Source organism: Mytilus trossulus, chromosome 9 (assembly GCF_036588685.1).
Source record: "Mytilus trossulus isolate FHL-02 chromosome 9, PNRI_Mtr1.1.1.hap1, whole genome shotgun sequence".
Lineage (NCBI taxonomy): Eukaryota > Metazoa > Mollusca > Bivalvia > Mytilida > Mytilidae > Mytilus > Mytilus trossulus.
Window position 1 is genome coordinate 30,402,582 of NC_086381.1, and position 27,336 is coordinate 30,429,917.

The 27,336-nt window shown below is 31.8% G+C and overlaps 1 protein-coding gene across 1 annotated transcript; it reads left to right on the plus strand.

Annotated features, from left to right (window-relative positions):
- The first annotated feature begins 3,205 nt into the window (after nucleotides 1-3,205).
- On the plus strand, nucleotides 3,206-19,789 carry LOC134685531 (Na(+)/citrate cotransporter-like). Its single transcript, XM_063545290.1, has 14 exons — nucleotides 3,206-3,343; nucleotides 6,257-6,406; nucleotides 6,936-7,051; nucleotides 7,502-7,641; nucleotides 9,695-9,842; nucleotides 11,105-11,263; nucleotides 11,888-12,019; nucleotides 12,567-12,650; nucleotides 13,099-13,203; nucleotides 14,073-14,170; nucleotides 15,147-15,277; nucleotides 16,369-16,530; nucleotides 17,706-17,843; nucleotides 19,588-19,789. Exons 1-14 carry the CDS (start codon nucleotides 3,236-3,238, stop codon nucleotides 19,741-19,743), a joined length of 1,827 nt encoding a protein of 608 aa, XP_063401360.1. The 5' UTR covers nucleotides 3,206-3,235; the 3' UTR covers nucleotides 19,744-19,789.
- The last annotated feature ends 7,547 nt before the right edge of the window (nucleotides 19,790-27,336 follow it).

A 27,336-nucleotide genomic window follows, 5' to 3' on the forward strand; every position in this document is an offset into this window, starting at 1 on the left:
AAAAAAATTTGATACAATCTTATTGAAATAAGTTATCATCACTTGCTCCTCGATTTTTTTATATGTCGCCGTGTGATAAAAAATCGAGGACTGAGCAAGTAATGAGAACTTATTTAAATAAGATTGAATTTGATATAATTCCATACTCATAACATGAGTTGTCCGTTATGAAAATAAAAGGAAGACAACTCATAATCCTACATTTTCTAACACGATGTTCAACACTGGAAGGAGTTCGGAGGACCTATAACACCCCATTAAACAAACTGTTGTTAACAAACTTAATTTCTCATCTATGGAAATCGAAGTTTCAAAATAGGGACGCCCTAAGCCAGTTGATTGCTGATTGATGATTCGATTACGAGCACTCTAGATCTGTGCAATTTTAACTGCAAATGGGTTGTTTGTTTGTTTTAAACACATTGTTGTCAATACATGTATAAGGGAATTGTATGCTTCTGCCATGCATTATGAGATATTTAGATATCTATAAAACCAGATTGGAAATTAAATTTACAATTTTCTAAACAAGCAAATGCCGTACCCAGTCAGGAATACGATAGTTGCTTTTCGTTCGTTTGGTGTTTTTGAGCTTTTGATTTTGTCATTTGATAAGGGACTAAATGCGTTCTGATTTTTTTTATGGAGTTCTGTATTTTTTGTTAGTTTAATTATTTCTATTCAGAGAAGTCAAATAATATTCATTGCATATAATTGCAAGTTCAGACTTTACAAAATATCAGTTATGCAAAAATTCAGACAAGGCTTGGGTATAAGAGTTTAAAAAATATATCTTGGATTCCAACTTCTTTGAGATTTCTTTTTAAAATATTCTTTCTTTATCATTTATGTGTCTAGTTGTTGGGAGTGGGGGTTTTTTTTGTGTGATAAAAGACATATCATTATCTTGCATAGTTTTCTCTCCTTTATTTTGGAACTGGGATTCTCTTCCTTTAAATTCCTTTATTTTAAGAACAATTCGTCCCTAGACATTCAATAGATCCCTGGCTCTCATCATACATTGTTATAAACCTAAAAATATTTATTATCATATACTTTGTTTGTTGTAGATGTCGTCAAGATTCGCAGTGAACATTTTTAATGTATATCAATCGATACTGAATGTATCAGTGAATACGTGGATAATGAGATGTTTCTTCTTAACATGGTTCATCCAGAATTTGTTAAAAGACATGCATTGTAACACCATTATGAACATGATTAATATATCGGTTAGTTTCTAAGGAAAACGGTATCAGAATTTTTTTAAGATGCTATTTACAGTCAGTGTATCGGCTTATTATCGTTAATACATTATTGTGTATCACTAATCATTGTTTATACATTTTGTTAGTTTTCCTGTATATCTGATGTACAGTAGTTGTCGTTTGTTTATGTAATATATACGTGTTTCGTGTTTCTCGTTTTGTTTATGTAGATTAGACCGTTGGTTTTCCCGTTTGAATGGTTTTACACTAGTAATTTTGGGGCCCTCTATAGCTTGTTGTTCGGTGTGAACCAAGGCTCCGTGTTGAAGGCCGTACTTTAACATATAATGGTTTACTTTTTAAATTGTTATTTGGATGGAGAGTTGTCTCATTGGCACTCACACCACATCATTCTATATCTATATATGATTTTGTCCAACTGAAAACAAGTTGGTATTTAGTTTAGATTGTACAGTATTTGACATTGTTTTGTTTTTTCCTTCGGCTCTCTAAACGTGATAAATATACATAAGAGATCATGTGATTTTGGCTTTCATATTTTATTGAAACATTGAATTTTATAACAGTCTCATTCATGTAAAACCCAATGCTTTCAAGATCTAGACATATTTTAAGAAGCATATTGGGATCACCGAAACGGTTATACAAATACACTCATCATAAATACCAGGCATACTCATGTGCACGTAAGTCGCACGTTTTATCTTCTAAAACTACTCAACCATAGACTTCAAACATTCTAAAATGTTGCAGGCTAGTGTTAAATTTGTTTTTAATAATTCAACCATCTCGGCTTCTTTGATCTATAATAATATAAAAAAAATAATACTCAGTAATAAACAAGAATACAGGCGGAATTTAGAGGCAACTGAAGTTTACCAACATTAAAAACTGGCAAGAGGTTTGACTAGCTAGGTTCAACGCACCGTATTCTCTTACAATGTCTTTTACCAAGTCAGAAATATGGCAGGATCAAAAAGTAAATTCCCATGTATGTTGACGTTTGTTTTTGTTGCAGTTCAGTACTAGTGGTTTTGTTGTTCCGTTGTTTTCCTCTTAAAGTTTCCCTCGCTTTTAGTTTGTAACCTAGATTAATTTTCACTAAATCGATTTATCACTTTTGAACAGCGGTATATACTACTGTTGCCTGCATTTATACATTTTGTGAAATATCAGCCAAGTGAGAGCGAAGAACATGAGGAATTGAATGCACTCCGAAAGTAGAGAGAAGGCGTTCGTCGAAAAACGTTCTACTGCTAAGCCGCACCAACATGATCATCCAGGCTAGGTTATACATTATATACACGATCGATCGATACATTTTCAAATTAAGCGATGATTCTGGTGTTTAACACTCTGGACTTCGAAGTCAAAACTAGTTAGTCAATATTATCTTATTTGATTTGTTGCTTTTCAAATGGTTCTATAATGATTCTTAGATATTTAAAGTGGCCATGTGTATTACATGCAATATGAATAATCTAACAAGCATTAAAGAACAAACCAGTTGTCAATCTCAGAAACACATTTATTTCATAACTGAAAAAAGACAAGTCTGGTCTGTTATGAACAAATAAATATTCACAAATGTTTGACAGAAGTACACGTCGATTAAGAAACATCACTTTTGATGTATTGTAACCTTCAAAGCAGCATCTATAATTTCCTAAGGTAAAGACCTAAATGCGTAGTCATGTGAATTATAGTTATTGTATTTGCCCATTAATATTTTATTTGAGTATCCGTAAAAAGTAATAGCAATAGTGAATTTTCTACACACAAAAAAACACAAAAAACATACTTATATTACTTGTATTAAGACAAATTGTGTCCAGTTATAAATTATACAAACATATTTCTTTAAAGATATAAATAAATCGTATTCGAGTGTCTATAAAATTTATCAACTACAATATGTACATAAACAAGTTTTATACTTTTATTGTTATCACATGAAATAGGTGAACATAATTTTGTAACGAACATCATTCCTTAAGATTACACTAATGGGATGGAGACGTGTTTTGCGGGATTTGTGGGAAGTCAAGCGGACTCTGATTGTTATTGTTGTGCCTTTGATACTACTTCCATTACCACTTTTAGTTGATTCCTCTGTAAGTATTTTGAAAATCTTATCATAATATGATGAAAACATCTTTAGTGCCTTACTAATATCTTGGTTATTATCAAGTGTAAATTATATTTCATTTTTACAAAATACCTAAAATTAGTGGTGTTTTTTTTACTAATGTATGGTTTTGTGTTAACACAGCAACCAAGTTTAAAAGTTTTCATTTTAGTTCATCGACTTGAGATATGTTCGCGATCGAAACCTGCCTAGTTGCAAATCTTTACGTCACCTAATAAGTCTTATTCGTTCGTGATAACTCATTGTTTACTAATCAACGATCAAAAATATAAATTGTTGTCATGCCCTCGGATGTAAAGTTTGAATCTCCTGATTACTCTTGTGCATTGTCCACAATCGACTCAATTGAAATAGAATACATTTCAAAACAGTGTGGCTGTGGCCATTGGTTGACACATTAAATTCATCCATTGACTAGGACAATTTAGATGAACGTTTGTATGTAACGACCACTGCTCACTATGCACTTTTAAAAGACTCTTAAACTATGGGGTCACCAAAGGTTCTCAACACCTAAATAAAGTAATTCGAAAATTTAATCAGAAATAACACGATGTTTTGATTTATATCAATTACATAAATCAAAACATAAAGATTATTCCTGATTAATTTTTCGAATTATTTTATATTTAAAGGCGTTTAGAAAACTTTGGCGAACCCACAGTTTAAATGTCTATCGTAGGTACGTCGTGAACAGGAGTCGTTACAGACAAACGTTCACGTAAATTGTCCCAGTCAATGGATAAATTTAATCTGTCAATCAATAGCCACAGCCACACTGTTTTGAATTTCATTCTATCTACAACATAGTCTTATCAAACAGAGCCTTTCTACAAAAGTGAGATACAAAATCATCGTTTTATGTTATCAAATTATGAAAAACAGAAAAAACACACATATTCCCACAACAAATTATATACCGCAGATGATATAATGAAAAACGCTGAATTTTTGGTCGACAATATATGTGTTGAACTTGGGGGATTATTATTTCAACAGTCAATCGTAATTCCAATGCGTACTGATTGTGCACTACCACTATTTGACTAGTTCATGTACTCACATAAAGCAGAATTTATACAAAAGATTTTCTGTCATATCCCACATTTTATACGCGCTTACGTCTCATTTTGTCTTATGAATTTAAGATTAAGGATACTATATTTGATAGAAGTTGTGCTTCATATCTTGATCTTTTCAACGATATGGACACAGAAGGACCTCTTCAATCTATAATCTTTGTCAAACGTGATTATTTCAACTTTCCAATTGTCAACTTTCAATTTGTCAACATAAACATACACTCCACTCCATTTTATGTTCACAATATACAATTTCATCAACAGGGATATGCTCCTAACACCAAAATCTGCTCTTGTAAGGTTATAAGAAGAAGAACATCTGAAACCGACACTCAAAGGTTTTACGTTAGCCATATATAATGATACCATGAGTCGGTGTCTCAACTCGCTATCAACATGCTTCCGAATACTTAGATCTTTGGATACCAGTATGGTCGTTTGAACTGTAATTTTGCCGATTGTGTAGATACATGGTATACGCATGACGGATGGTGCATGCATAGCAGGAGATGGTTATGCTGTCGATGACGCCCCTTTCTCACTTCTTTCGGATTTTATGCGATTCCCTCAAATATTTTTGTTAGTAACCTTGTTTTTTTTCCATTCTGATCGATTTTACATTTTACCTTTACGAGTTTTTCATATTGATTAAATACTCGCCTTAGTTGTGTTATTCAGTTACACATGCTTGTTTTTATGGTGCAGTGTCATAATTTGCGAATCCTTTTCTTTAAATTATAAATGCAAGGACTATAATGTTTATGTGCAATAAGGTTAATGTTGCTGGTGCTCATCTTTAGGAAATTAAATCCAATATTTAAATAGCGATAATATGTATTGTATTTAACATTATACAAACAAGTTAATTTCAATTTCTTTTATATCTTTTGTTATGTTTTTCACACCTGATTTGCATGGTGTAAATTGTCATTTTGTACATGTATCACCTTAATATGCCTGAGGTAGTAGTAAGTTAAGTTGACTTTTCTTATCTCGATTGAACTAAGTAACTTTTAATAAATGTAAGTTATTATGTTTTTAACTGTATCTCTACTGAACAATGTACAAGGTAGCGGGTTGAACCTACGTAATACTAGTTAATTTTGACCTCTGTAGATGTTTAAATACTTGTTTTCTATTTTCAATTCTATCTTAAATTTTCTGCTAATGTCATATCAAAAGTGTTGTCTTCTGGATTGAAATACAAATCATCTAGATTTAGAACATTTAGTACATGCCCTATGGTATAATGATAGCGTTTGCTTTTGTCAGATTTTTGGACTTCCACTTTTTGAATATGCATTGGAAATCGTAGATTACCTTAGCTGTATTTGGCAAAACTTTTAGGAATTTTGGTCTGTACTGCTCTTCAACTTCGTACTTTATTTGGCCCTTATAACTTTTTGGATTCGAGCGTCAATGATGAGTCATTTGTAGACGAAACGCGCGTCTAGCGTATTTACAAAATTTAGTCCAAGTATCTATGATAAGTTTATTCATACATTGTCACAACACAAACGTTTAATGTTGTAAGATCAATCTGCGTTCCTCCATTTCTTAACGAAATTCATATTTAAAAAATGAAAATAACCTAGTATATTCTAAACATCAAGTACAGTATATATGTATCAATTTGCTCATTAATATAAGGAATGACAATATCACAAATTCAGTCGTTAATACATGTATATGTTAAAGAGGTATGGAACTATAACACATTCATTAGGCAGAATACTTTCGAGAATAACTATTAAAGATGACTACTATTATTTTGATTGATTTTACCACTATCTCAGGAGGCAAAATGTGCGTATGGTCTTGCAGTGATGGCAATCTTTTGGATAACAGAAACTCTGCCATTAGCTGTGACATCTTTGTTACCTGTAATAGTGTTCCCTATCTTTGGGGTTATGAAAGCAGGAGATGTAGCATCAAACTATATAAAGGTAACTGTAGAGATCTATAAGTTAGGATAAACTAAAAAACATCAACATTACAAACAAAAAACGGAAGAGGACTAAAAGACAAACAAGTTTCGAAAACACAGCGTAGAAAACGAAAGAAGGAACAGCACGAAACCCAACAAAACTTTCATTTTACAAAGTACCTAAAATAAGTGGTGTTTTTTTTACTAATGTCCGGTTTTGTGTTAACACAGCAAACAAGTTTAAAAGTTTTCATTTAAGTTCTTCGACTTTAGATAGGTTCGCGATCGAAGCCTGACTAGTTGCCAATCACTAGAATTAGTTTCTGCTCTACTGTATCAGTTTTTAGTAGTTTATGAAGTGTACAAATCTGTTGACAAGTTAATAAAGTGGAAAGAAGCAAGAAATGGCACATAATGATTTAAATTCAGGTTTTAGTATCTTATTCATGTTGATGATTATAATGTTTGCTATTGAAATGTAGACAATAATTAATTATAACAATAATAAGAAAGTGGCTTGTTCAAGAACAACGGTTATTTTCTGTTAGGATTCATCAATATTTGGAATTGGTGGCTTAACTCTTGCTGTTGCTGTAGAAAAATGGAATCTTCACAAAAGAATAGCTCTGAGGGTTCTTCTTATGTTTGGTTCAAAACCAAAGTGGTGAGTATAAACAAGAAGAAACACTCAATATTGTTAACTTAACTTGGTTAATAAAGGACACAAAACCTCTATAAAAACATGCAAATTTCTCATTTATTACAGTCTATTATGAAAAAGCTAAATAATAAAAACAGAATTATCTTTCAATAAAAGGCGAGGTCAATGAAAACTACATATATATATTAATCTGGAATAAATGGATGCTAAAAAAGGAATTCGACATAAAACTGCTAACTCACTCATTATAACATTAACGGTACAAAAGTTTCTGCACCAAACATGCATCTCAACGACAAATAATTTTGATAATCCAAAACTTATATCAAATCTTTTTTGGCTATAAATCTATTTTGCTTTTCACCTTCAAAACACATGAATTCTATCAAGTGTTAGAATAATTTTTTTACAATAATTTTTTAATATTATCAATCCATGTGTTCTTTGTGACAGGTTAATGTTTGGGTTTATGTTACCGACTTGGTTTTTGTCTATGTGGGTCAGCAATACGGCCACAACGGCCATGATGATACCTATTGTCGGTGCTGTTATGGAACAGTTAAAGGAAGTTAATGAAGTTGAGGAAGTTAATGGTAATTTACTTTTTATTTAGTATTTAGATGTCTAGATATTCTTAGTATCAAAATAAAAGAAAATGAAATGAAATAAAAGGATGCATTTGTTTGTGTTGAATAAGATCATATAAAAAGTTACCAAATATCAACATTTCCCATTTCCATTCTCAATTTTTTATTGAAACATTGCAATTTCCCTTTTGCTCTAATTAAAGGTAGGTTCTGAACTGAATAAATAAGCAAACTGAAAAAAATTCAAAACATTAAAATACCTTTTAAAACTTCAAAACATTTTGTAAAATAGTTATCCTTGATCTTTCATGTTTATCAGCTACTTAAATCATCATATCAGTAAATCCTATTTTATACACCACTTAAATTTAAAGGTACATGCATGTATGTGTGTTTTGATATAACCTGACAACATGGCAGCTGTAAAACATTCTTACTGTATAAGTACAAATGTAGTTCCAAATGTATCTCAGAAAAAAAAGGGCATCAATGTCATTAAATCAGGACATGAATTGGTAAACTAGTAAATAGCTAAAACGTTCATTGTACTTTAAGATGTATTAACATTATTAGATTCACAAGCATACTTACAATATTTAGTTGTATGAATATCAAAAATGTCTTATTGTTTGTCTTTATTGCTATTAATTTATAAACGATCATTTGAAAAATAACCTTAATTATTTAATCGGATAATATTCTCTTTGGCTAGTAGTACATAGCTGCGGAACCGTAGGCCTTAATCCTTATCATATTTTTTTGACTATTTGCGGACTATAGTACCATATGCCGCAAATAATTCAAAAATGTCAGAAGGACATAACAGCTACGATTCCGCAACTATGTGCTAGCAGAAAACCACCAGAAGTATTACTCAATTTATTTCACTTGACTGGGCGGAGTTTAACCGGTTCGCTCATAATAAACCAGTCCATCTATAGATAGGTGTTTTAGAATAAACTCATCAATGAAGTGTCCAGTCATTCTTTTGTAAATTCCTTTGATGACACTGATAGGTGATAAGAAATCAGTTATAATTATAACGGTAATCATCCTTATCACACACATCTTCAAATAGACTGTCCTTATGCAAATTAAAACGTAAGCTCCGCCCGATCAGTTGAAATAACATTGGTAATATCATTAAATATAAATACCTATCTATAAACTGGATATCTTTGTATTTTAACCCTCAAACTCTGATCTAGGATAATATTTAATCTTCATTTTTTTATATATGTGAATGTCTAATTGAAAACTGCTTAAATACTTTAATACTAGTATATATTATATTTGTATATAAAAAGAAAGATGTACATGCAAGTCATTATATGGCTTGCGCAGCTTAAAGGGGCACTAGCTGTCAAATTTATGTTCATCAATTTGTCTCAAATTCTCATATTTGATTTATAACAATGTAAAACTAAAACATTGATCCAAATGGTAAAAAGTTTAAAATAAACAAATGAAAGGGCATGAGCTCCTTTTCTTGTGTATTTTAGTATTGACACCATCTAATTAATTATCGAGTTGACCCCCGAACACCTCCGATGTTCATATCTAAGCGAAAGAAACATAAATATAGATATACATAGAAAGTTATCTCGTGAATTGTATTTTCGATGTCTGTTTAATTTCATATTATAGATCAAAAACATATGTTGATCGTCATTTTTTCATGTAAAAGAATGATGTCTTTTTTAATCAAAACCTTTGTTTCACTTTCAATGTTGATATTCTTTTACTTTAAATAACTCAATACACATGGTTCATGCGTAACCAATCACTCGCTAATTGGTTAGATTCAATGAGTTACTAGGCTTATAATTTAGTACGCCGGACGCGAATTATTGACTTGCAAGTATATCACCAACGTTGCATTGGCTTTGTTACTTGTGTAGTTTTTCGTATTCATACATCTTCATTTAGTCATGTGTACGCCTGATGAAGTTTGATCCAGAAAATGTCGACGAAAGCAAATTTCGTAAGTAAGAATATGATATTCATTACCTTAACTTTATATTAAGACCAACACGTGATCGATAAATTCGCATTGCAGAAAAGGGCAGCGATAATCTTGGATACGATACAGCAAATAATGTGGAAGAGAAATCAAACGAAAATGGAGTTAAAGAATATAACATTAAATACAGTGAAAATGGAGAAGTAGGCATGAAAGAAGTTCAAATTGAAGTTAAGGAAAAACAGTAGGTATACATTTTATATACCTTTAAACCCACGCATACATCAATACGACGTAATCCATTAAGCAGAGGTCTAAGATGTATATATCAAGATATATCTTACAGTCACAAGTATATTTCATCAAACGTTAGTTAACTAAAAAAACTGATAGCTAAGAATCTCTTTCACGACATATCAAAGTTAAGGAAATAGTTTTGATATAATGTAACAATTCAGGACACTAAATCAATACACTTGATAATATTCAAACCAAAGGAGGATTTCTAAAATTGATTGTATTCGTTTCAAAGTCACAGTGTCAACGTGGATCAAACATTTAAAACATGCTTCAGTTCAAGGCACTCAATGCGAAATAGACAATCTCATTAAATATAAAAGAAAAAAATCACGCACATTTAGACTAAACGAAAGAATAAGATTTTGTTTGATAAATAGCAAGGCCAAATTAATCTTAGTAATTAAAAAGAAATACGAATAGAACAAGATAATTCAGGTTGACTGCATTGCCTGTATATGTCGATGAACATACAGACAGACAATCAACAGGACATTATATCCTTCACACAGCACTAGATTGAAAGGGAAACATTTCTTTGTAAGTGTGAGACGGCCTTAATGTGATTTGAGTTGGATGCTTAGTATTTTGCTAGATGTCAATAACGATACACCAAGATGCATTCTTTTTACAATTTATTAATTCTTGAATTTCCTTATACACCATCGTTTTGCGTTTTTATATTTCAGCTTATACTTTACGCGTTTACATGTTCACGCTAAACGGAGTTCACTATATTGGGTTTTCTCCTTACACAAAAAACACATTAGAATGAGACAAAACGATGGAAATCGACACTGCATTAGTTGTACGGCCACAGTGCCTCATTGACTGGTCGGTACATTGTGTCGTTGTCTCAAGTTGCTAGCGATATGTCTTTGCAGTCTTAGATCATCCTTGAAAACCAATATAATGGTATGGACTTTAATTTAACAAAGTGCTATATCTGATTGTGACATTTGCTATTAAGTTGGACTCGCATTGCGGGTGATGCATTTAGAGTTTGAAACGTTTATCTTGTCGACCAACTCGGTCGCGGTCCTTTTGGTGTTCATGCATTTTCGTTACCAGTAGATTTGTCTTTTCCTTATCTTCTTACAATATATGAACATTGGTATAATACTGTTGTCTTCATTTATAACTGTATTTTTTTTTTATTTATTAGTTTTCAACGTTCTTAGTATTTGATCGAAAAAATCTGTGTTGTAGAATGAAGGAGCAAGTACACCACAATTATTCAGAATCTAAAGAGTATAAAAATATGTGTAAGGCGATGACATTATGTGTTGCATATGCTGCTAATATTGGTGGAACTGGAACCTTGTCTGGTACAGGACCAAATATTATAATGCAAGGACAAGCAGATCTGTGAGTTCTTAAATGTATATACAGCTTGCAGTCTACACTTTATCAATCATCGTTACATTGGTTGCAGTGAATTGAATTGATTTCCAAGTGAAATAAACACAGATAATTTCACATGTGAAATAAACATTGTTGTTTCCCTCCTATGACGTCATACATCAAAAGGCGTTGTAAAAATTCCATAAGTATTTTTAAAGTGCGTAAACAGACCCATACTCACCTAATAATGTCAAGAGATGAAATCAAAATTCTAAAAAATAGACAAACATCTCCTGAATGGAAACACAGACAAGAAAAATGTATAAGAACAGTGAACACACAAAGCTTTGAGTAATTTCAACTAACAGCAAAATCAAGGATTAATATCATATTCTCCGTAAGGGCATCATGTTCTGCTTTGATGCGACTAATAGTCTTATCCAACATTAGGTAAAGAAAAAATCTATGAAATGCCTTGACCCATAACACAGTAGTCTTAAATATTCAAGTAGGAGAGCATCATTGTTTTTTTTATTATTTGTTCACATTTTTAAACACGTTGTAATACTCAATTTTCTTGTTTCAAAAATAAATACTGCATGTTTGTCTATTTCCTGGTTAGAAATAATTGTTTTTACTTTTTTGTAGAGTTTTCCAACGAGTTGGCATAGAATCTTCAGGGATTAACTTTGTAAGTTGGATGATATTTGCCCTTCCTGGTTCTATCATATGTTTAGCATTGTTGTGGATATGGTTACAGATATGGTTTCTAGGATTAAGGTAAGTAAATATTCTAAGATTGGGAGTAAAGTCAGTAAATGATATCATAACGCCCTGAAGAATTCGTAATATAAATAGTCAAATTTTAATAGATCGAAACAAATATTGTATTTCACTGGTATCATACTGATATTTAATGTCTCTTTTTTTTATTTTTTATATATTTTAGATTTTATCTACTTCTGTGTTTATGGGTGCAAGCTTAGGCTCCTCTGTGTTTTAATTGTACTGAGCATTCCACAATGTTAGCTTCAATATTAAACATGTTAGATAAAGAAAGTATTGTCATGAGAAGTTATCTGTTAACAGACATTTTTCAAAACTTCCTGTTAAAAAAAGATACTAGTACAAGCACTTATAACGCTTAGGTATTTCACTTAAAAGAGGGATGACAGATACCAAAGGGACAGTCAAATATTTTCTGCAACTAGTTATATACGACACATTTTGTTTATATTGTGTGTGATTTTTTTTGGTAAATAAAAAGCAATCAACAGGAGAACGAATTTTATTATGCTTCATGAACTTGAGTACTTTATTCTTTCAGAGAGTTAGTGTGCTCAACCAAGAAAGAAGATCAACGAGCTACTAAAATAATTAGAGATGCCTTCGAAAAGTTAGGACCTATGTCGTGAGTATAATTTTGCATAGTTCTTAAAAACTAAAAGTATTTGCTAACACATTGTTGTCAATACAATGGACTTCTATGCGACTGCATTAAAATAAGCTAGATTTAAAACCGATGTTTAATCCACCATTTTCAACATAAGTAAATGCTTGAACAAAGCCAAGAATATGACACCTGATTTCCATTTGTGTAGTGTGTTTGATATTTTATATTAGCATTTAAAAAAGGACTTTCCGTTTTGCATTTTCCTTGGAGCCCGTATTCTGATTATTTCAATTTTAAGTGTATGCAAATGAAAGAATTTCAATAAATGCTGAACATTCAAGATACATATGTTAATGACGTTAACAAGATTTTAGTAAAGAAAACAAACTCACTTTTAATGATTAGAAGGTAATATCTGATTCAAAATTGCTAGTTTATACAATTAGAATTATACATATTTTTTCAGTTTTGCCGAGATAGCGGTATTAGTCCATTTCGTTTTACTGGTTATATTATGGTTTAGCAGAAAGCCTCCATATGTTGATGGTTGGGGGTCATGGTTCAAGACAGGGTAATCTTTATTTAAATACTTCAATCAATTTTTCAGCTCTCTAAACTCAAAAGAATCGTGTCCGATGACTTTCAAAATACAAATAGTGAAATTTTTCCGATCCAGTTGTTAGCTAAAGCTACTAGAATATGAAAACTTTGGCAATATAAATAGATAAAGACATCCTATATGAACAATATACAAAGTAAATTATGTTTTATATCATTGTCTATCCAATCAATCTAAAGCTCACAGCCATGCATTTTATATTCAATTGTCGCCTGAAAACCTATATGTAGCGATACATAGTGATCACTTGTGTCGTGTTCGGCGTCCGCGTAATTAGTTCTATGTTAAACTTGGTTTACTATAAACTCATCGAAGATGGTTGAACCGACTTCAACAAAACTTGTACGTAACATAAAATATTGCTCTTGCTGTCTTAATTTTGTATATGGATGATGATTATTATGGTTCTCATACCAACATATTAGCCATTTCTGGTCATGCTATCTTTTAGAGAAAGGCGACATACATCTTCCTTGCAATACTCACATATTTAATAATTACACAGATGCAATGTCACAAATTATATGTACTAAGGATGTTTTGAATTTTTATAGCTACTTAAATCAAACATTAAAAGATGCGTTTCTTGAAGTACGTTAACAGAACGAGGGACACATATAGTTTTATCATAACATTCAAATATGCATGTATGTATGAATTTTTTTAAATGGTTTACCTCCCTTTTCTCTAAGATTAACTGGACGTGAATGAGATCTTTTATTTCATACTTTTTTCATAATCTGTAGTTCATTCGATCAAAGTACGTTTATCAAAGATACAAATGTCGTAATACTACCATCATTTTTAACATGTTTTTGTAGATATTTAACGGACTCTGCGTCTGCCATATTTATTGTGACATCCATGTTCGTATTCCCATCAGTTCGCCCTTCAGTTTTGTGTTTTAGAAAAACAAGAGGTAATTTAGATAAGTATAAGATGAATAAACAATTTGTACCTTTGTTTCTAAAATTATAATTCTTATAAAAACACAAAATATGTGATCAGCAGGTCATTTTCAGGAATGTATACTTTGTATATTCAGAGATTTCACAGAACAAAAATCATCTCTTTCCAATTTTTTAAATTAGGATTAAACATCTTTTGTCTTTAGACCGTGTAGTCAACATACAACCTAGGTAGAGACAAGGAATTAAAACGAACGATTACGTTATGTAAGAGCACTGTTCAAATTTTGGAGATGTCAGTCTAAACTTCAGATGAACCAGTATATCAGTATATAGTAAGCCTGATATATAGCGTGGAAGTCTCATAAATCTCCTGTTATTCGGATATGTAAATGTAACATGAATGATATAAAACGAAATATATCGGTTTGTTATGTTCGATATTTTAAGTATGACAATAACGAAGCTGTTTACTAGATGTTTTATATAAACACACTTGACTTTCTGTCGATGTGATTTACAAGGCTTTCGAACAAGGGTCTGTATTTGTTGTACCATAAATCAATATAAATTAGAACAATTATATCTGTTAACATATTAATAAGTCAAGGACTGTACCAAAACATAGTGAATTTTCTTATGCATGATGCATCGGGATCAAATATGTCAACTGTAACTCAAAATACTATACAACAATATGTTATGCAGAAGAATATATACATATACTACTAAGTCTGTGACAACTGCAGAAAAGAGCATAAATAATATCCAGTCTATGAAGAACATTATAAAATAGTCATTGGTCATAAAAGATGTTATAATCAGTGTACAACTTTCATCGGATCGAGATACACAACGTGTATTCATTTATTTGTATCTCTCTAAACAACATATTTGCGTTTATACTACTACTCTGTACACTTTAAAAACGGTTAATGTTATTAAAAATGTATTATTGTTTCCATTAATGATATCATTTTACTTAAGGATTTCCAAAAGATGACAGACCACATAAACCGGTGCCGCCCATATTGGACTGGCCTACTGTTGAAAAGAAGTTTCCATGGGGTGTTCTATTGTTGATAGGAGGAGGCTTTGCCTTAGCAGATGCATCTGAAGTAGGTAGAAAACACATATATACTTCAGTATGATCTGTTTAGTGTTCGTATTTATCAATATTGGTATTAAAGATGTTTGATTTATAAATATATATATATATATTTGCGAAAGCAAATTTACAGATCTAACATTGTTGGGTTGATGTTTAGACGAGTTGTATATACATTATGTACACAGCCATGTATCACCATCATTGATGGCGATCCGATGGACACATCTGTTGTAGGGTTGTCACTGACTCAGACGTACTTATGAATATAATTATTTTCTGTGACTGTATCTTACATTAATTTGTAGGATCCTTTACTATAGATAATTTAGCTGATCTGTAACAATAACATCTTCATGCCTTATATATCATGTACTGTAGTACGCCGCTAGATTAAAACTGACGAGGAAAGGTAACATATGCCCACCGAAAGCTCTTTTTTTGAGAGCCCAGGTGGTCGTGTGGTCTAGCGGGACGGCTGCAGTGCAGGCGATTTGGTGTCACGATATCACAGTAGCATGGGTTCGAATCCCGGCGAGGGAAGAACCAAAAATTTGCGAAAGCAAATTTACAGATCTAACATTGTTGGGTTGATGTTTAGACGAGTTGTATATATATATATATATATACGAGTCTAAACTGAAAACTACGTTCAAACCTATGATGGGTTGGATAAAACCCGCAATTTTTATACGTGTGCATGTAAAACAAATTTCGTTGATGAAGGGTATAAAACACAGCACAAACAACATTTTCCAAAAGACCAAAAAAGTGAAAAAGTATATTTAAACAAAACGCATTTGACTAACAGGTCGAACAACTGATGTTCTATATCCCTGCTGACTGCCATTGGCGATTGCCAAATAAAATTGATCACGAGATGTAACAAAATGGATCTTAATATCAATTTAATACTAAACAGAAAAAAAATTACTTGTGGCCACGATGTTATGCCACAAACATAAGGTGTCAATATTTTTTTAGTACACCAGATCTGGATTTCGACAATTAATGTCTCTTCAGTGATGTTAGGAATGTTATCTATATAAATAAATATATATATATATATACTAATAATATTTCATTGTGATATTTTCTTAGAAATCTGGTTTATCTTCGTGGATCGGATCACATTTAGAAGCCTTTAAGGAATTAGACACGTGGGTTATGGTCCTTCTATTTACATCGTTAGTTGCTGTGTGTACAGAAGTTACAAGTAATACAGCTACAATAACACTCTTGTTACCTATTCTCGGAGATCTTGTGAGTATTTTTGGTTTTTGTCGTGGTGCATTTTAGGAAACTGAAAGGAGATCTTTTAAATTTGTGTACATTCTGTTGCTTGTTCTTCAATATTCCAATAAGTTCGAAGGTTAAGATTAAGTTATACATACGTCGCTAAGTTAAGTAAGAGACAACAGCAATATAACATGTATAACGATGTTAGAAAATCATTTTATTAATTTATTTAACAGACCGAAACCGCGTGCATCTCCTACTTTGCATGCCTACTATTCATAAGTCTCAAACCTCATTCAAAATGTCAAGCCAAGGAATATGACAGACGACCTATATATTTAGTTATACACTAGTGATAATGGCGGACTGTTGTGTAGTGGTGACCATAAACATTGCATGGTATCTATATTTATCCTCATAACCCTATTGAATAAGTGTTTGAAGCATACCCTTGTTAACGAATTCCGTCTAGTGCTAACATGCATAACTTAATTTCGATACAAAAACGCCATACGAGGGACAGATTGATAAAACTGGTGTAAGTTACTGGAAGTTACAACATTCAAACCGTCTATTTTGCCAAATGTGCTTGTTGTATGCAGTTCATTTGTTTTATTTCAAGAAATATATAATGATATAAAGCAAAACTTCTATATTTGGTTATATCTTACTTGTTAAATTTATTAAATTGAATTGGTCTTATCCAATGTAAAAAGGGACTATACTTTTATTTTTAAAAAATACATTCGATGTACAGACTATACATGATATATCATGCATTTGACAAAACAAATTAATTCTAGTATCTTTGATTACTAGTAGTTTATTTACAACAGCTGGCTTGATGCCACTATTGGTTAAGGTTTCTTCCTCGAGGATAACTCTAGCCAAGTAGCTATAAATTTTTGTTCAACGTCTGTTGACATGAATTAGCATTGATATGGTCTAAATTATGAATATGCTGTTACCAGTTTCTTCCTTCTCTTATAGTGTCATTCCCTTGATGTCAGTATCATTAAAGTTGTTCATCTAAATTACTTCTGAGCTAGAGATAAATTATGTCTTAATGTTTTAATAAATTACTCTCTCACTTGTTAATGTATACATAGCAGTATTCTGCTAAAAATTAAATATAAAGCATGAAACAAAATACAAATCAAAGTCTGTCTTTGTAATTACTTTCTATTTTCCAACTACAGGCAGTCCGTTTACAACTTAATCCATTGTATTTAATGTTTCCATGTGCCATTGCCACGTCTTTTGCGTTCATGCTTCCTGTTGCAACACCACCAAATGCTATAGTATTTGCCACTGGATATATTACCGTCAAAGATATGGTAAGTTTTTATAATTGAAACAGGACAATTTCAATGTTAAACCTATTTAAAATCGACCCAAAAAAACACTAAATGTGTTACTCGTAAAATGATATAAATGCTGAAATACATATCTGCATATCAATTAAAGGAATTCTTTTGATCATTTTAAATTTCCATGGAAAAACGAAACACGACGAACGGTGTTATGAATTAACTCATCATAGATACCAGGACTAAATTTAGTATATACGCCAGTCGCGATTATGGTTAAAATGTGTAATGTTGGAACACTAAGCACAATTCAACTTCACTGCCGAAAATGAATCTACTGAAAACTAAAAGCCTGTCCATCAAGATTCGTCAAAGCAATTATGCCGTACTTATTCCGTTGTCAGTCAAAATACAAGTTATGGAACATTATGTACAAAAGCCGAATTTTTAAGACGGTTGTAACTGGAATTTTCTTTGTATTTTATTCTAATATAACGGGTAAAAGAGGGGCGAAATATACCAAAGGAACAGTCAAACACAACACATATACTCTAGATAGAATAGAAGATTACTTCAGTATATTTTACCTCGTAATGAAAAACAAAACCAACACTTTATAAATTCCATGCGTCCAACGTTCTTTACTGGAATCGCCTTCATAATCATGAAACGCTCAAAGCTGAATGTGTGAAGGCCAAGGATGTATCACTAGCGAAACAAGTGAAGAGTATTAAAACCAAAACAGATATAAACAAAACAATATAAACAAAACAATAGCCAATTCCATCTTATGCCAACTTTGACAGAGGGAGTTATTTAATCATTTATAAATTTATAAACGGACTACTGAACAAAGGTTTGTTAAACATCAAGTCAGTGCCGACGTTCTGACTGCTGAGCTGATGATAACATCGGAACACTTATAAAATGACAATATTAATATACAATGATAAACGATCAAACAGTATCCCTTTTAAAGCAATATCAGTTTGATGTTGACAAAGTAATCACAATGACGGATACGATATTTTAACAGCATTAATATTCTCGATGTCCAGGTATGACACATTTGAGATACTTTTTAAACTATTTTCTGAGCTTACAGTGATATGTTTGTTTTATATGAAGTGACTAAACAAGTTAATACTACCCTTTTCGTGTTAAAGTCAACTATTTTCCCACTTAGTGTCAGTTGATTTATTGTATTTCTGTTCAGCCCTTTACCGGGTTAATTTAGATTTAACAGGAATGAAAATTCACATCAAGGTATTCATATTACTAAGCTTGTTTAATCCTTAATTCCAAATGTCAAAATTTTTGATTTTGACCTTTTTTCATTGAAAATAGCTTGAATTTGATTCGTTTCTGGGTCAAAGATATAAATCGGTTACGGTATACAAGCTATGACTGAAAATTGACGTACAGTAACAGTCACATCTGTTTATATGTTCATTTTAAAACAAATAGCAATAGCTATAAACATGCAACATCCAATCATCGGACAACTGATAAAAAGAGCTTTATATAACATTAACAGCAATGTGGACAGGTACAGACACATAAGACTGGTGAGAGAACATCGTTATATTGCAGATAAAGGAAACCTTCTGCATATAGATCGGAGGACGGTAGTAGAATAGTTAGGTAGCATGAAGATGAGTAGGAAATGAGATGTATGATGTCTTTCACTCCTTTAAAGACGAAGAGTGTTCTTCTTTTAAGCCTACGATTTTTTAGTATAAATCGTTATAATATTATTTGTGTTTTGTAGGCATCAGCTGGATTCATGGTGAACATTTTATGTATATTGGTACTGAATGTAGCAGTAAATACTTGGGGAATGGCATATTTTAATCTGAACGTTGTTCCTCCTGAATTTTTAAATGGACACAACACCACTATGAATATAACAACTGTTAGTCCATAGTAAACACGCCATCTGATCTTTTTTAATGTTCAAAAAATAGTGAATATCCTTCAGTTTATCGTTAATACATGTATATGCATCACTTTATAATTCTAATAGCAACCATTGTTTATAAATTTAGTACATTCTACGGTCAGTGTGGGTTTTTTTTCTCACACTTCGGTAATTTGTAGTTATTTTATTGTTCCGTTTCTTGCGTATTTTTAGATTTTCCTTGGCTTTCAAAACGCCTTTTCATGAGTGATATTGAGAATCGTCGTGGTTTATTTCGCTTCTGTTTTTGAACCGTTGGTTTAATTTAGAAGTAAAGTAAATCTCAATAGCTTACAATAGATATTTGAAAAGTGAAAAAACAAATATATCGAACTTCAAGGAAAATTCAAAACTGAAAATCCCTTAACAAATGGCAATATGAAATGCTCAAACACAATAAAGACTAAATAACAGCTATTATATTCCCAAAAGAGGGACGAAAGATACCAAAGGGACAGTCAAACTCATAAATCTAAAACAAACTGACAACGCCATGGCTAAAAATGAAAAAAGACAAACAGAAAAACAATAGTACACATGACACAACATAGAAAACTAAAGAATAAACAACACGAACCCCACCAAAAACTAGGGGTGATCTCAGGTGCTCCGGAAGGGTAAGCAGATCCTGCTCCACATGCGGCACCCGTCGTGTTGCTTATGTGATTACAAATCCGGTAAATAGTCTAATTCGGTAGGTCAAATTTATGAAAGGGAAGGGTATTGTAATTACGACGTGAGGAACATATCCGATATCATTTGTGAAACGGTTATTCCATAACGGTCAACCAACTCGTGATGGCGTCCGTAAAATTTATTATATTCCTTACTTGGTACTGAAATTTTCTATTGTAGAAATATGGTTGACAGTCGCATAAAATTCCATTATATTGACAACAATGTGTAAACCAAAAAAAAAGTTGACAGTTGGGATCTTTTAAAACGGTATATGAGCTGATCAGTTTTACTAGTGTTTTACAAGAAAAAGAGTCATAAATGATTCCACAAACTATACACTTTTAAAAGCACGTTTTCATATTCAGGAAACTGTTAAATATGTATCGAAACCCATTATTTTGAATACCTTTTATTATTCACATCATGAATAATATTAAGTGTAAAAAAGATTTTAAAATTCAACCTTAATCAATACCATTCTATAAAATTGGACTGAGTGACGCACAGACCGGAACACATGATGCCCGTATTATTTTTGGCGGGCGCAGAACCTTGATTGTAAAACGGAAAATATATTCGTCTTTAAAGCAGGTGTTTTGGGGCAGATTTATAAACAAAAATAAAAATGAAAACAACACTTTATAAATTTCAGGCGTCTGAAACACTTTGCTGTATTTACTTTCACTAGGAACGTGCAAGGCCGAATGTTTGAAAGCCAAAGACTTATAAGAATTGGAACAGTTAAAGAGCTAACAAATAGTGTTTTCTCGAAGTTTGCCATTACTTGGATTAATAGCAAGAGAACACCGTCAGTCCCCATCATACAGCACAAACCTATTTAGAAATCGTGTTTATGTGGCATTGTTTATTTTCAGTTTAATGAACCATATAGCCACTAAAGCGATAAATTATCAAAGACAGTAAGAAACTGATACATATACAAGGGGCATTATCTACGATTTAGATAAAAACTTAAAAAACAATACTTTTTTTTTAAGTATTCATAAAATCGTAATTTTGAAAGAAAATTTCATCATAAGCAGTCAATTTGGCCGTCAAAAGATGTTCAAAAACATCATTTTTATATTATTGACTTGCAAGTCAAAAGTTTAACCTCGTAAAATCGTATTCCAGTTACCTTCAATTTAGCAAGAGAATGATTACACACATATTAGTCGTGTTAAGCTTTTGAAAGGAAATGTATGTCAACATTAAAAGTAAAAAGAGTGTGAAGCATTTGGTTGACTGGTTAGATCAACAAATAAAAATATTTCTTATACAGGTAAAAACGTTGATTTATTAACATATTTTTCGACCTATAACATGAAATTAAACAGACCTAGAAAAATCCAATTGCACGTGCTCGCTGCCGGTTTATATTTATATTTATTTGTCTATTGGGTTATGTCACAGTCGGCAGTTTTAAGTGGTCATCTCAATTGTTAATTAGATGCCATCTGGACTAGAATACACACGAGATGCTGATTCATATTATCGAGCCCAAGAATTGATACTCATGTTATTTTTTTTTATTGTTTGTTTACTAGATTTACATTTTAGTATGTTATAAATCAAATATGAGAATTTGAGTCAAATCGGTGAACATGAATTTGACGTTTAATGCCCCTTTTATATTATATTTGGTATTTATAACAGGAGATTATTCAAAGAAATTAATACTGAAATGGACAGTAAATGAAGTCTAATGTGAATATGTGCCTAAAAAAGATTCTCTGTAATTGTAAAAGGTCATTTATAAATAACTCAGCAGTGTCCACATATTGAGTATATATCTCTGAGTTGATACAATATTTTAAAGCTGGCATTTCAAAACATGATTCAATGAAGCTTTTAAACCAAGAGTTCCAAAATGTGAAGTTGAAATCATCCTTTCGAAAGTTTAACTGAAGTCATCACCAGTCAGATGACCGTTGTGGAGTATCATTTTTACAGATGACTACGGAAACATTCCAATTGTTGAATGTGACCTTCTGGGTTGTTTTTTACTGACACGAGTGATACGACTGTGCACCCCTCGGGAGCTCCCTAAGATTACCACAGGTTTTTTGTAGGGTTCCTTTTTCTCATACTTCTGTTTTCTATGTTGTGTCTTGTACACTTTTGTATTTCTTTCGATCGTTTTTATTAATTATGAGTATTAATATTCCGTTGGTGTCTTTCGTCTCTCATTTGATGATTTTTTTTTAAGAAACAAGAAACATGACTGGGTCTATCATAGGAGTATATACGAAAACATGTATCACATTCCCCGAACTTTAGAATACGCTGCGTCCCCAGTTCTGTCCACAAGGTGCTCCCAAATAGTGTATCACCCTTTTTCTCGATGAAGAGATGATACTACGAAAGGATTGACGGCAATGTGTATAAACTAACTTGAATATATATATGTTCCGAACCATATAAGTATTTGGACCAGACGCGTAAGGTCATGACCATATGCGTATACTCGTATGGTCCGACCGTACGCGTATGGTTGGATTATATGAGTATAATACTCGTTATAAACGTTTCAATAATACAAAAACGTTATCTAAAAAAAACAGTGAAGGTTACATGACAATTTATTAATTTTATAATCCAAAAACTTCGTGAAAATTAAATATTGATGCCATAGTTAGTTTTCATCGCTAGTTACATTCTTGCATGTAGGCTTGATGTGACATTCACTTCCATGAGGTATCATAGCTTTTTTGCATTTGCAAGAAATTTGTGCACAATCATTTTCATTTACACTTTTTTTTTCTGCGAGTGAAACTATAGCTAGACTTTTTGCAGCTGTATGCGTACAGTGATACCGAAGTTGTTGGCTATTTTGATGTCAACGGTGTTTTCAATAAGCTCTAGGTCTCAAATAACCTAAAATGACTGTTCTACACCATATTAACAATACAACTTAAATAAACTATGATACTTTCCAGTGACTTCTTGTGTAACAGTTCATTAAGAAATTTTTGGAGTTTAATTATTTAAGTCAACATATTGTCATTCACTCGTAATAACAAATCGGTAATGACCGACCATCGGTAATTACCATCGGTATAAAATGTGTTAACTATAAATCTGACAATTTAATAAAATTAACTATGTGAAACTTCTTATTTTTATTTAGCTTATCTTTTGATTATCATTTAATAATAAAATTACCTATAGTATAGGGTCTTTTAAATGAACGGTCATATCATATGAAGAGTTTAGAAGTATTGAAAGTAAACTGGAACAGAGTGTTAATTACCCCGACCATACGCGTATGGTCGGACTATATGAGTATATACCCATATGGTCATGACCATACGTGTATGGTCCAAATAAAGTCCGGAACATATATATAGAACGAATTGAATTATGCAAATGAACATTGTAATTATGCATTATCATTGATATATATTACATGACCTCACGTTCGTTTGTTAACACTACTGTTTAGTTTCACCTGTTTATACTAATACGGAAAGGTTGCACTCCGTAAACATTATCATCATATTTACAATGTATATAGATATTCGTCACTCCGATGGGTAAATGTTCCGTAAAGCGATGGTAATGAAGCACCTGTTATTAAGTTTTACACACGTTTTGAAGCTATATAATATCAATCTGAACGTGAAATACAGAGTATTAATAAAAGCTTGATAGACGTAATTTTAAAACAAATTAAATGATTCGGATTCAGTACAGACGTCAGGATCATAAGACAGGAATCATCTTGACATTGGGTGTCATGAAAGAACCTTATTTATTAGTTCAAAAGCGGATCTTCAAACTCCTATTTATTAATTTGTGTATATGTCTATGTGTGACGACTCGGTGAATATTTCTTGGATTTAGTATCAACTATCTGTGGCATTGAGACATTGTATGTAAATAATAAAATGAAAAAAAATAAAATACCATAAGATAATCAAGCATCAGAGTTCGAAGCAATGATATGGTCAAATAATTTTTATAAAATACACACAAATCAACAATCAGTATCCAAAATGTCACTTCACAGAAGAACCAACTATTTGATAAGATTGACCAACATAAAATCACTGTGTGTATACATCCTGCAACACCCGGTATGTGATTTGTTTGATGTTTTCTGCTCGGTATTGATCAAATGAGTTGAATATTAGAATAACAATAATACCGAACTCCAAGAAAAAATAAAAACGAAAAGCTTCTTAACAAATGGCAATACCAAAAGCTCGAACATATCAAACAAGTAGAAAACGACTGTCATAACACCTATTTCCTCACGCAGTAAATGGCGGATTAAACCTGGTTTATAGATAGCTTAACCTCTCACTTGTATGAAAAAACATCCATAATATTCGGCCTTAACAATTGATGTTTATAGTTTATATGTTCATGTGTGGTCCTAGAACACCATTATTCCAGGTGTAGTAAACGTTGAGCGCTTACAATCATGTGTACCTCCGCTTCATTCTTTATGTGCCTGTCCCAAGTTTCGAACCTGAAGTTCATTGGTTGTTGTTGGTTCATGTATGTCATATTTGTTTTTCGTAAACGGTTTTGTTATGAATTAGGCCATTAGTTTTCTCGTTTGAATTGAATCAAAAAAAATTTCATGTTGGGGCCTTTTATGGACGTTATATATAGTTTCAGTTTTGCTAATTATAAAGGGCCGTACGGTTGCCTATAATTGCTTACATCCACTCTATTTGAACTTCTGGGATAGTTGTCTCATTCGCAATCAATACCACATTTCCTTATTTTGATATTAGTTGATCACTAAGGTTAATGGTGCTCGCTTCTGGTGTGGCTCTCATCCTTTTGTTATTAACATTTTGTTCTGCAGGATTGTATTACACATTAAAGGAAGGCCATATTGTGCAACTTGCTTACTTGCTCCATATACAAAATGAGCATTTTTCTTTAAATGTTTCTTCTGTTCACACAAATACTTTGAAATACAGTCTGTATGTTGTATACATAAGACCACCAATGATTCAGATCCATAGTCATGTGATTAAATGGTTATAACAGGTTGAACGACCTTGAACTGATGTAACTAAAAGTTAATCAAAGATCAGACAAACGTATTTTTATTTACATCAATTTTATTTGCAAATTTGAATTTTTATCTTGTTGACTTTCAAAAGTTAACGAGATTTTGTGAACATTATTTTCTCTTATGAAGTAAACAGACGGTGAAAAAACATCGCAAACACTAGGATGAAAGTAATGGGCGTTCCAAATGAATACTGTATCGAAACAATTTTGCAATATTGAGACCATTTTAAATATTTTGTCACTTTTCCTTTGTCCTCTGTAACAAAAGATAATGACAATTAATTAAACATCTCACCTTACGCTAAATTTATTTGTCATTAAGACACAAATAATCTTTCGAGTTTTCCAATAAAATGCATACGTGTTTTTGTTCCAGGTTTGTTTTGAACAATTGTGCATTTTTTCTTGTGTTACCATAAAAGTAATTTCCAGTCATTACTGGTCACTTTTATTAGGATTGTTGCCAATTTTGAATCATCAACATGTATATATATGATATAGCTGTCAATATGATGAAATATGCATTGAGTGAATTATAGCATACTATTGAGTGCATGCAGTTTTATATTTTACGTCTAAATCATTTCCAAATTATGTTTTAAAATTGACTGTTTGAGTGTCGTAATGTGATTTATCAGACACTTCTTTTCTGAGATTTTAAGATGGATGGAGTTTACCAAAAGAACGATTTAAAGAACACAAAGCGTAAGTATTTTTATAAAGTGGCAATTTAATACATAATTGACCTTTTATAGTTGATTTATTTATTTCACACAATAATTTCAAATGGTTGACCATATTCAAATTATCATAAAATTTGCGAGCAATTGTTTATTAATTTTATTATCACCTTTAGGCGCAGCAATAAATGGCATTTGATGACAACAGTGATTTTCTAAAGTTTCATCAAACATATTGACTATATCAAAGAAAGATAGTATCATCAATAACTTTAAAAGTGTTTAACGAACATATCTATCAAATGTATCTTTATCATAAGTTTGTGGATTGTCTTACGGTGAGTGATTGGATAGGTCAAACAAAGTTAAAGTCGTTAGATATATTTTGTATTGTGTAACTATTCTTTGGTAAAACAGTATTTTCTTCTTCTTGTCAAAAGAAAAAGAAAAGTAGATCCTGTTTATACATTACGAAACAAATAACTAAATAATATTAAATGATCAGCATATAATATATTGTTTGTTTATCACAACACTGGTATAATGTAAATGTCTTTTGTATTTCAAAGGAAAGTAGGGTTTGTGTTCCTCAGTCTTTATTTTCATTGTTTTGTTTTTGTTATTTTTCCTTTGATCGATTTTCGTTTTATACATTCATGTCTTTTTTTGGTACCTTTCTAATGTCAGGCCTAATACAACTAATTTTTAATTTAAAATTTGTTGACATTTTGTGTCTGTACACGACTATCCAAAGAATATAACAGGAGAGCGCTCGCTGTCATTTCAACCCCGCCCAATTGTGTTTGTAGGTTCCCAAGTCGGAAGTCTGTATTTCAGCCGTTGTCGTTAGGTTATGTCTGCTATAAGTTTTTTAGTTTATTGTTTAAGGTTTAACATAAACGATGCCACTTTTCTCTCGTTTTAAAACTTTACACTTTATCATGTCGGTGCCTTTTATGTCTTACAATTTGAGTTTTGCTTATTGATAAGAAAGATAAGTGGAAGATTTTCGTATTGTGAAAACCGTTCACCAATCCCATTTTTTGGGGGGAGGGGCAGGTTTTGTTAAAAAAAGAGCTGTCTAGTTTGTTATATGTTCTTGTTTGCATATACCTTTTGACAATATTGCATTTGTTTGTACAGTTTGCATTGATGATATTCCTTT

Bases quoted from the DNA above. Each gene is read 5' to 3' on its own strand.
- LOC134685531 (XM_063545290.1), top strand. From the start codon at position 3,236: ATGGGATGGAGACGTGTTTTGCGGGATTTGTGGGAAGTCAAGCGGACT. The intron at 7,642-9,694 runs GTAATTTACTTT...TTCGCATTGCAG, and splicing joins TGAAGTTGAGGAAGTTAATG to AAAAGGGCAGCGATAATCTT. The intron at 16,531-17,705 runs GTGAGTATTTTT...TTCCAACTACAG, and splicing joins TACCTATTCTCGGAGATCTT to GCAGTCCGTTTACAACTTAA.